Raw genomic sequence first — 12019 nt, 5'->3', positions numbered from 1 at the left:
AAAAAGGAGCAGTGGTTAAAATGACCCTGTCTATCTTCTTAAATTTAAATCAATAGGAAGAAGCATAGGTGGTTTCAGACATTTCTCTGGCAGCTAAAATATACTGTGTATGCCATTAACTTCATATTCTCTGAATCGCCTTATCGTCCACATATTCATTTACAAATAATGGTACAATAACTACCAAGACTAATATTCTAAACACTTTATACCATGAGAGGCAAAGGGCAAAGGATACTGACTAGTGATTTTTTTGCCAGGCATAGATTCGCAGTGAATTTCCGCATTTCGCCTTTGGTGAATTGTCTTGCAAAACTTCAGCGAAAATTCTGACACCCCTAATGCCCTTTACCCTTCCAACCTTAAGGCTGGAGTAGGTTTCTGCATCCTACAGGTCAAAATTAACTCAGAAATCACTGCACTGCTAAAAATGCTAAAAAATCTAGCGATAGATGTGAGAATAGCTCCCTGCAGGAAAATCTGTTAATAACTTGGGCAATAGCTGCACGAAAGGCTATGCAGGATGTTATGCTGACTGTGCTGGTTCTGCAAGCACAAAATCATGCAAAATGAACCAAGATGGCTGCCCACGCATGATTATTAAAACAAAAAAAAATATATAATTAGTTTCGAAAAAAAGATTGTAAATGGACAAATGGGTTATTTGCAATGCACACAGTGTAATATAATTTAAAAACTATACTATAGAAATCATGACGGTAAATCTGGACCTCTACAATTAAATTGTCATGCTCATTTATACTACAGTTTGTTACTACTACAAAGCAAAAATAGGCAAACTGCAAGAACATATTGTACCTTATACAGACGTCTAATAACCGCATCTAGAACATCCCACTTGGTTTTTCCACTTACTCCAATGGATCCTATTAAATAGAAACGGCTCTTTGCATCCTGTAACAAATAAGCATATATAAAACATGCTGAATGGGGCATCTTTCAATAAAAAAATAAATTAAAAATCCACTATAAAAATAGAAAGACAGTACCTTCCTGCGTCCAAAGCCTTTATTTATTGAGACAACAATTTTAACACTGCGTCCTTCTTTTTGGAAGGCTCCATCTCTCATATCATCCAATATGTTATCTGCAAAAAAAAAAGCTCGTTTAAGTATACATATTTACAATAATACATTTCTATAGAGCATATATGAATTAGGAAATATTGATTCCAAAATTCAACATTCGCATAAGGTTTAATAATCAGTCACACCTACACTTGTAAGTGATTTGTCATTATTTCAGGTCCAGTTATAGAACTATAAAAAATAAAAGTTGGCAGTATATCAGCGAATTTCCCTTCCATGTCAGCACAAAGGCTGAGTGCCTGTATCGGCATACTTACAAATAAAACATTGTCAATCTATGTTAAATATACAAAACCAATTATGATGGAGCATCATTCTTAAAATGCATTGAAATTGCTAATTAAAAGTAACACTAAGAAAGTAGAAAGCATTATTTAACAGACATGCAACTATAACTTTACCTGCTGTGGAATGATCTGAAACGTTCAGATTATTTAAAGATAGTCCTAAGGACTGACGTGAGGAAGAAGAAGTGCAACTCGAGGATTCCGAAGAAGGTCTAACTGTTTTTCCTGGACTGCTTGTTTCTGCTTTTAATCTATCATTCTCAGCTTTCAAGATTTCAATTTCATTCTATAAATGAAAACATATATTTTACCAGTTAACTTCAGAGTTCTCCAAGTCACCAAAGCTCCTGGCATATATATCACAAACTTTTTTTTTTTTTTTAATATATATTACCCAAAATTAGTGTTGGGCGAAAAAAACTGCCAAGCATGGATTCGCGTTTTGCCATTGGCAAATTTTTTCATGAAACTGGTGAAAAAATTTGCCATGGAAAAATTTGCTGCATGTACAAAAATTGTTACCCGCATCAAAAGAATTGCCGCGAGCGGCAAAAGAATTGTCCGACAAGGCATTTTGCCACAGGTGACAATTTTTGGATGTGCGTTGAATTGTCTCGCACGTCAAAAGAATTGTTGAGCAACAATTTTTTTGACGCGTAACATTTTCCCCATTTCACGAATCTTTTGGAAGATTTGCAAATTTTTTGGTAAAATGGGACAGATTCGCTCATCACTACCCATAATACATTTTTGTTAATTTCAGCATATATTGTAAAGCAAATAACTCAACATAGAAAACAAACAAAATAAAAGCCCAGGACACTACACAAGCTTAGTTACTTATAACATAAATAAGCATCAAAATTATTCATGATTTCAAAACACCCTTATTGTGTAAGGGCAAAAAAGCCTCTATCAAGGGAATAGTAAATAATGCTAGCACATTATAAATAACAATCTAAATAGATGAACTCGAATCAACCATTTTAAAGTCATTCCATACTTTCATTCCATAGTTAAGCAAATATGCTTAGCAAGATTCTTATCTTACCAAACCTGACCCAATTCAGATGTAAGTGATTTGGCTTAGAATAATTTCTAATAATAGAACACTATAATGACTGAACTGGACCACTGTTGGGGTACTTTACACAGATTAACATTGCTGAAAATTGTTATATGTTTATGAAGTCTAAAATGAAGAGTTATCTATATCTTTGGGGCATTACATTGTACTAATATTGAAAATATTTTGGCATTTGATGAGCATAACTGGTTCAGTATGTGTGCCTGCATTCCCTGTTAATAGTTAGTACTGGATACAAGAGGCATTTGCTGGGGTTTGTTACTTTGTCTTGCTTTTTTTTAACCTGTTCTGTTTAAAAAAGTATTAACTTCTTTTCCTATATATGGTTCATTTTTGTTTGGCTTTTTCTAAGGGCAAAGACACGGGGAAATTCATTCCACACACAAATGTACAAGTCGCTGCATGTTAAATATACTGTACAGTACAAATCCCCATTATTATAGCCACAGAGATTACCGTATATACTCGAGTATAAGCCGAGTTTTTGAGCACCAAAAATGTGCTCAAAAAGTCACCCTCGGCTTATACTCGCGTATATGGATAAGATGTATACCCCCGTGGATGTCTGGTGTGCACAAGCACGCTCACACCCCCGCCACCAACCCCCCCTCGTGCAAGTACCACTCAGGAGGATTCCAGCTGCCGGCTCGTTCGCACCCCCGCCGCCGACCCCCACCTCGTGGATGCAAGCAAGTACCGCCTTTCAATAGTACTCTCTTACCAGGGGATGCTTCACCCAGTGAAATCCAGATTCCTCATTAGGAAGGACAGCATCAGACTGGGCCGCCGGGATACCGGGAAAAATCCCGGTGGGCCCCGGTGGCCCAGATCCGATCCCCCCCAGTGCTTAATGAAAGGTGTGGTGGTGAGTTTCATAAGAGAAGGTGCTTGCGACAGGGGTGTGCAGGACCGGAACTAGGGACAGAACGCATGACTGGGGGTGCCATTGGTAAGGTGTAGTAAGTCCTTTCCCTGCTGTGTGCCCTATTCTCTAGACGGATGCATGCAGTGCAGCGGTGCTCTCGAACTCTGGCCCCAGCCTGACACTACTGGGGTCACAGAACAGATCAGTAGCTTTTTTTTGAAGTCTTGCCCATACACTAAAGAGTCACGGAGTTGCAGCTGTCGCACAGTGACGTATCAGTGTCAGGGCCAAAGTTCAGCTTTAAGGCTGCACTGCCCCGCGACTCTGAGAGTATCCGGCTGCGACCAGAGTTTGACGTTTTTTTGGTCAGGGTTACATTACAGCAGCGGAGTCCCAGGTTTGTAATGCTACACTATCACTGCAAATTAAACACAACCAAGTGTGGATGCTGGTAGGCTCAGTATAGGGAAAAGCAGGAATATCTGGCATGTAAGGGATAAAAGGAGAGAGAAGGAAGGGGCTTTGGGAAATTAATATAACAATAAAAGTGAGTACAGGTGAAAAGAATTATTCATTTGAGTGAATGGGGGAGAACTGGAAAGACAGCAAAGAAAGAGGAGCAAATGGTATAGAAAAGGAAGGAAGAGAAAAAAATGTTAAAAAAAATTAGAAAGGATCACTGAAGGAGAAGAAAATACAGAAAGAGAGATATTTTTTACTAAAGGTGCTTTATTTTATATATATATATATATATAGGGGCACCAGCTGCTGGACTTATCTAGGGCGCTATAACACCTAGTTTTGACACTGGGGGTGTGGGGCCCCTGAGGTTGACAGCCCTGGTGGGCCCCAGATACCCCAGTCCGACACTGAGGAAAGATCCATTTGGCTATGTCTAGTTATATTTGGCACATACAGCAGCACCAGTGCAGTGGATAACAATGGCACACTTAATTGTAAATGAAGACTGGCAGACTTCTCATTTTTTGATTGCTCTGAAAAAATGCTAGATTTTCTATATACACACAAATACAAATAAAAATAGACCACTTGGCTGTGTTCTTTTTTCTGTTTCAAGAATGCATTGCCATGGGTATAAGCTTGGTTCCTCCTGCAGTTGCAGTATTGCACATGCTCCTGTGATTCAATATCCCCAATGGAAATCTCATTCCATGAGACAAATGAGTAGATTCCACTATTCTATTTGATATCTTGGTAACATACCCTATTATTAGGGATTTGAACTGGTTGCATAGAACTCAGGACCCGGACTGAGAAAAAGCTGTCCAAACTGTGCCTTAACTTGAAAGTGGCTGCTCCCAGCCAAAGAGCAACTCGGCCTGCAATGTATTGCACCCCAGTGCTTTGGCACACCAGGCAAACCTGGCTTTTCCATGGCTGCATAAGGCCCCTGTGAACCTGCACAAACTGTAAGTCTACCCTGATGCACTCTCTTAGTAAGTAATCTGGGCCCCTTGGGTGCAAGATTTGGTAGGTAGATCCACTATCAGGGCTGTGCACCAGGAGGCTCAAGTGCCAGATGCTTCACTCCAAAGAGATTTTTGGGCCTGTCTAGTCATGGGCATCATGCACTTCTCAGCATCATGTAATTGTAGTATTATGTAAGCCCACCCTAGGCTTATACTCGAGTCAATACAGTTTTCCAGTTTTCTTAGGTAAAATTAGGTACCTCGGCTTATATTCGGATCGGCTTATACTCGAGTATATACGGTAGTTGACGTGACTTGTTTTTTTAAAAAAATTACAGCGACTAATCGCCCTGTGTGTCTTCGCCCTAAAAGTAAAATATTACAAGAAAGAAAACACAAACCTGCATGCGGTTCATTGCTTCTCTGATTTGGTCAAGATGATGTGCTGAGCTGAGAGCCTCAAGACGTATGTCTGTTAGTTTCAGCTCCTTTTCTCTGAGTTCACCTTTCAGCTGCAATATTATTTCAGCTTCAGCTTCTGTGCATTCACAAATGCTTGAAAAAAAAACCCAGAAATCAGGTTGAATATTTTGGACATTTTTCATTTGTGATGTCACAAAACATGTTATACAAATTAAAAACCATTTGATTAATTTATTTGTAAAGTAGAGGAAAACTTTTGTCAAACTATAAATATTGACAGTGGTGAACTTTTTATTGCAATAATATAAATTATATTTGTGGAGTCAGTGTGGCAGAAGAGTGAGCTTATTAGGGATGCACCAAACCCACTTTTTTGGGTTCTGCCTAACCCCCGAACCCACCCTGATGGATTCTGCCGAATCCTGAACCAAATTCGAATCCTAATTAGCATATGCTAATTTATGCTAATTAGTACTTGGATTCGGTTCGCCGGGACCGTGGATTTGGCCAAAACCGAATCCATCAAAAAAGGCTGGATTTGGCCCGAATCCCAAACCGAATCCGGGATTCGGTGCATCCCTAGAGATTATGAGTCAAAATCTTTCTCCCAGTATATATTTTTTTCTACAAAAGAGTATAAGTAACCAAGAGGGTTCGGACTGAACTCAATATAATGTACTACTCCAAGTCCCAAACATTCTGTATGGTAGTTCCCATACCTATACTAAGCAAAATTGAGTATTACTGTTTTTTCCCATGCTGCAAAATGATACGCAGAAAACTGTAAGGATCATTGTTGCAGTTATATTTGTCTCCTGCTTCAGGCACATACCAATATGGCACAAAGTTTCACAGAATAAATTTAACGGTGTTCTAGCATGCAAGAAAGGAAGGTCACTTTCTAAAACATATTTGAATAAAACAACTTTGTTTAGTTAATAATCTTATATATGCTTGTGACATTTCCTTTGTTATTTCAATGTTTCTTTGCATACTATGTAACACACAGTTTTCAGTTAAGAAAACAATCTAATATAAAGGCCCCATGATTATACAAAGCTATTAATCCAGGGTTATGTTAAGGAACGCCCATATTAAATGCAATTAACCATATTATAAGCACTAGTTCAGTCATTGGGCAAGGGTTCCTGCTCATAACAATGGTTTTAGGAAAGACTGTCAAGGTATAATATCCATATATAATGCAATTAAAAAAAATCATCTCAAAGTGCCTAGAAAAATATAAAATGTATCAATATGAATAAGATCACATTAAGGAACATATGCTTACAAGCGTCCTTTAATATTTTGAATGTGATCAATACATTTGATTTGCTAATTCAAATATACTATCACTTGGTTCCCCATAATACACATTTTTCAGTTGGTTGAAGACTACTGTCAGGGGCAGATGTACAGTGTCAGACTGGGACACCAAGGGCCCAGAGCCAGAGCTGGTGTGGTGCTTCGTTTGGTAACCATTTTGGACTAATTTTGGATTGCTCTTATATGTCCCTACAAGACCCAAAATCCAAATGGTGTCCGCACTCCAAAGCTCAATATTCTGCGGGGTGCTAGCCAAAATTACGTATGTATAGAAAATAATCATCTGTGGCCAGCACACCCTTCAATGTTTTATTAAAAAAAATTGTATTGTAGATATATTGTTAAAACCAACGTTTCGGTCCTCATTAGGACCTTTCTCAAGGATCCTTGAGAAAGGTCCTAATGAGGACCGAAACGTTGGTTTTAACAATATATCTACAATAAAAAAAATTTTGATAAAACATTGAAGGGTGTGCTGGCCACAGATGATTATTTTCTATATAATCAACATTTTTAATTATGTAAGTGTTCAGGGATTCATTACCTTAGACCTACAACAGAACAACTGGTCTGAACAATCAAAATCTCATAGAACATAGAAGGCTATGGCTCATCAGATTTGTTCAATAACTCAGTAATAGATCAATCAACTCTGATCATTGGTTAATCTGGCCCTATGTATTGATATATTATAGTTAAGGAATATAATACTAAATATTGTTAATAATAGTAGTAGTTATAGTTTACAAAAGATCTTAAGAAACATGCTCAAAATTTATGTTTAAAAAACCTAGCAGGAAAATTTTTAAATACATTTTTTAAATTCTAATGCACAAAATTATAGATAAGAGAAGCTAAACATTTCTTAAATACATATACTATAAGGAACACATAGAAATGGTACATATAATACTCATAAAAAACATTTTGTTGATGGAATATTTACATAAAAATCAAAGCTGATATGTCCATATCCAAAGATGTCAAGTATAAAATAATGGGGCATCCTGAGTAATCCTTAAATGATTTGCAAAGTGACTTCTTCATTTCATATAAGTGGTATTCCTTAGTAACTAAATGATTAAAAGAGAACTATACTCCCTAGGCGAAAAAAAAAGACCCTTAAAGGAACAGTAACACCAAAAAATGAAAGTTTTTTAAAGTAATTAAAGTATAATGTACTATTGCCCTGCACTGGTAAAAGTTGTGTGTTTGCTACAGTAATACTACTATAGTTTATATAAATAAGCTGCTGTGTAGCCACTGGGGCAGCCATTCAAGCTGGAAAAAAGGAGAAAAGGCACAGGTTACATAGCAGATAACAAATAAACTCTGTAGAATACAATAGTGTTTTATCTGTTATCTGCAATGTGCCTGTGCCTTTTCTCCTTTGAATGGCTGCCCCCGTGGCTAAACAGCAGCTTTGTTTATATACATTTCTGAGGCAAACACACCAGTTGTACCAGTGCAGGGCAACAGTATATTTTATTCTTATTACTTTTATACACTTTCATTTTTTGGTGTTACTGTTCCTTTAAGTAGCACTGCCTTGACCCCCCCTCACCTCGCCCTTATTGCATAGTTTCTAACTTTAAAAACTGTCCCTATCGCTAACCCCAACCTAAAAGAAGAGTAGCAAGTGAACAGTTCCCTACAAGTGAACAGTCTGAGTCTCTCTGCTGTGTCGGGCAATAGACCCGAAGACTGTTCACTTGCAGCAAAGATGTCGGCCAGTTACGCAGCTGTGCTACTCTGCTCTTTTAGTTGGGGTTAGCGGTAGGGACAGTTTTTAAAGTTAGAAACTATGCGATAAGGGAGAGATGAGGGGGTCAAGGCAGTGCTACTTAATGGTCTTTTATCACCCAGGGGGTATAGTTCTCCTTTAAGCATTTAGTTAAGTATTTAGCTACTTTTAGCATTTAGAACTGTTCGCTTGCTACTCTGCTTCTTTAGGTTGGGGTTAGCGATAGTTTGAAACTATGCGATAAGGGAGAGGTGAGGGGGGTCAAGGCAGTGATGGTTAAGGGGGCTTTTACAGCCCGGGGAGTATAGTTCTCCTTTAAGGGTACTACAATTACCATAAACAAATCACTATGGTGCTATGCAACTTATCAAGGCAGGTGTTGGACTTGAAGTGCCAAATGGTTATAAAATCACCACAATCCAAACATTGGTGTCATGAAGTTTTTTAGAACAGGTGTTAAATAAATGAATTAACATTTAACATTACTAGATATATCATGACCTGGATAAACAAAAACCTTTACAGATAAGTCAGATTAATGAAGGTATATTAGTGCTGTAAAAAAATGAATTTAAGTCCTTCATTTTGTGTTTTCATGGAGAAATGAATTCATATGGGTAAATTTTGTTTCTTGCTTTTACTAACCAGCAGTTCTAGCTATCATTAAAACAAAACACTTTCACAGTCTTCATACCGCTCTTCCTGAAAGTCACTGTTTACATCACTGCAGTGTATAAAACCCTCAGCAGGTTTAAGTAGCAGCGCAAATGAGACAAGGAAGCGCAGCAATGCAGAGGTAACGCCACAGCCTTCTTACAATATAGATTTTTTTAAACTAGATATATTTAGTAAGAAAAAATGCCTAGCACAAATTGAACATAAAATCAGAAATATTATACAAATGAAAAATGTATTTGAAAAATAAAAAGATAAAAAGTGAAGCAATACTTGTGATGTACAGACTGTATTTAGTTAAATTAAATATAATGCTCTTTAAGAGAATTAAAATAATCAGGCAGGTTTATAAAATGTGTGGTAGAAATTCTTTTAGTTCGCTTTAACTGACTAATGAAATTTAGAGCAGATTTAGAATTTAGAAATTAGAGAAATTTGTTCCCAAAAAGATAAAATTGTTTTCACCTGATTAAAGCTGGAGAAAACATTTTATTTAATAAATTTGAAAAATTAGCCAAATTGGTAAAATGTGCTAAATTCTAGAGAAAAGTTGTGAAATGACGGAAGAAGCTGAATAAAAAAATTGATTTGATTTGTACTTTTGAAACATTAACCATAGCTGTTTAAAGAGGAATGAGAAAAATAAAACTTAAAACTGAAAGTTATAGAGGAACTATTCAGTGGGAAAATACAACTGGGTAAATAGATACAAACTGAAAAATGTATTCAATAAAGGTAGCCAAAATATAATCTATGAATCTAAGCAATAACCAGAACTAGAGATGAGCAGTTTTCACTGTTAGAAAACGCTAATAGACTCCAATGGGCACAACAAAAACTTGTGAGGTAAAGTTGCACGGTACGGGAAAAGTTGCAGCAAAATATCCCCCATTGACTTCAACACCCTTAACACATTTTTGCCATTTTTCAAATTTTTTGGCGATATGAAATGGGATGGATTCACCTATCACTACACATAATATAACTTTTCAGCTAATTCCAATAAAAAAGTTAAATTGCATGCAGTACTCATTGGTTTTAGGCAAAATTCCAATTCATGCTACCACTGAACTATAATACCCACAGAAGAAAAACTGGATTTGATTGCACAAAGCAAACGTGTCAGTTCTTTAAAACTCCTTTTTGAATTGTAAGTTCTCTGATAATTTTCCTGACTGTGAAACCAGTATCAATAAATGATAAAGTCTGTCCCAAAATTTTCCATAGTCCTAAAAATGTGGCTGTGAAAAGCAAATGGAATATCTTATAGAACTTCTCTGCAATCTATGTGCCCACAGTTTTCTGCATTTTTAATTAAAAGTATATATACAAATATTTTTAGTATTTCTAGCTTCTATCATTTCTAACAATCTAAAAACTTTATGACCTCTCCAAGGAGGTATATTGTGTGCTACTGGAGAAGTCCTAGTTTTCATGGAACAGTCCTGATTTTCTGAAACAAAAAGTGATTAGGTTTGGTGGGTCATGGGCATGTTAGAGCAAAAAAATGTCTGTAAAAAAAAAATGTGCAAAAGTGTGTCTGGGGCATACTGGGGGCATGGTCTAGTTTGTCCGGAGTTTGGACTTTTTAATGTTGAGAGGAATATATCAGAATGGCTTCTTTCCACAACCATTTTGATGTTTTACATATCATTATCTGTGGCTCATCTGTTTCTGAACACTTCATAATGGTTCAAAACTATATTTCCATTGTAAATGTTATATGTATTTATAAAAGTACTTGATGTGGCACTTATTTATTTATTCTGCGAAACAAGTGTAACAGAAACAACCCATCTTAATGAGGGTGCTTATATTTTAGTAAATGTGTCTGGTTTATCTGTTTTAATAATCTTTTATTGCTCTACTTGGGTCTTTAGTGTTCATTCAAATCATGCAAATCCCTTAGCCTCCACACAGATTCAGTCACATGCACCACACTACAGTTTACCGAGATCTATGCTTGTAGATCACATGGCCATTTTGCCGTTTCTTTGGTACCCAGAATAAAGATGACCTGAATTTACACAACAGACAGACATATGTATTTAATTCAATATATTAGTATTGAAATCAAACAGTTTAATGAGAAATAAATTCTTAAGGTAGTTAGGTACAAAACCAAAATGTGAGCAAGGTATCTAGTTCAATGGTATTTATAAAGGCCATTTTTATTGGCTATGCTAGAATATAAAGTCACATATTTATGTATGTAAAGAAATTGGCATCTATAACTTGACAACTGAAATGTAAATTTAGGAAACAAAGAATTGGATGAAAAAAGTGGTGTAGAATACTGTGTAAAAAGCAGCAATGCGTTTTTTACATGACGATTTTAAAGCTAACTCCTCTTTTTAGAACATCATTTTATATCCAGGTACATATTTACATAAAACCATTAATTTTACATTGCTTTATAAAGGCACATCATTTTATACTGCATACCATATCATTAAGCAAAAAGATATGCGAATGTACATCTGTACATATGTATGACTACTATATATGCTATGAAATGCATTTAAAATTATTGTGCGTTCTATAGAGCTGAATAACATGGTAACTTACTCTGTGCTAGATTGAGATAGTTTCAATGATAATGAACCTGCATCATCTCCATTGTGCTGTAATTTTGGTGAGGAGGGCACAGATGAATCTGTGAGTTCTTCAATATCAGAATGTGAAGACGGAGGTTTGTTGGACTTTTTTTTGCCAAATGCTTGTTTGAAGGAACTACGCAACTGAAAACAATAACAACAAAAAAAAAAAAAATTACAAGACAATATTTTATTTACACCACATGTGGTTTTGTTTAGTGTGGGTTTGCTTGCCCAGTCAAAGCAAAAAGCAGTACAGCAGTTCAGTTAGTGACAATATAAACCAATATGTATGATTACAGGATTGGAATCTATCATCTGGGAACAACAGTGTCCTACTCAAATAAACATTTTGTAATTCTGAAATGAATTTAATTTGCTTTTTCTTTGTTTTCACAGAACAGTACCTTGCACTTGATGGTAGCTAAGCTACCAAAAATCCATAACTGTCCAGCTTTTAAAACTAAGCCTCTGGA

The 12019-nt window shown here is 36.3% G+C and overlaps 1 protein-coding gene across 10 annotated transcripts in view; it reads right to left on the bottom strand.

Annotated features, from left to right (window-relative positions):
• Positions 1–12019, bottom strand: part of nav3 (neuron navigator 3) — a 384230-nt gene that overhangs the window by 17335 nt on the left and 354876 nt on the right. For all 10 annotated transcript variants that reach the window (XM_031898936.1, XM_031898938.1, XM_018092258.2 and 7 more), the window contains 5 exons: positions 11515–11687; positions 5180–5333; positions 1511–1682; positions 1011–1108; positions 820–915 (listed from right to left, as the gene is read on the bottom strand). In XM_031898936.1, the coding sequence (XP_031754796.1) occupies positions 820–915; positions 1011–1108; positions 1511–1682; positions 5180–5333; positions 11515–11687 (693 nt within the window). The remainder of the gene's footprint in view (positions 1–819; positions 916–1010; positions 1109–1510; positions 1683–5179; positions 5334–11514; positions 11688–12019) is intronic.

The sequence above is a fragment of the Xenopus tropicalis genome, chromosome 3, assembly GCF_000004195.4.
Source record: "Xenopus tropicalis strain Nigerian chromosome 3, UCB_Xtro_10.0, whole genome shotgun sequence".
Classification (NCBI taxonomy): domain Eukaryota; kingdom Metazoa; phylum Chordata; class Amphibia; order Anura; family Pipidae; genus Xenopus; species Xenopus tropicalis.
Note: the sequence above shows the minus strand (reverse complement) of the source record. Positions and strands in the feature narration are given on the sequence as shown.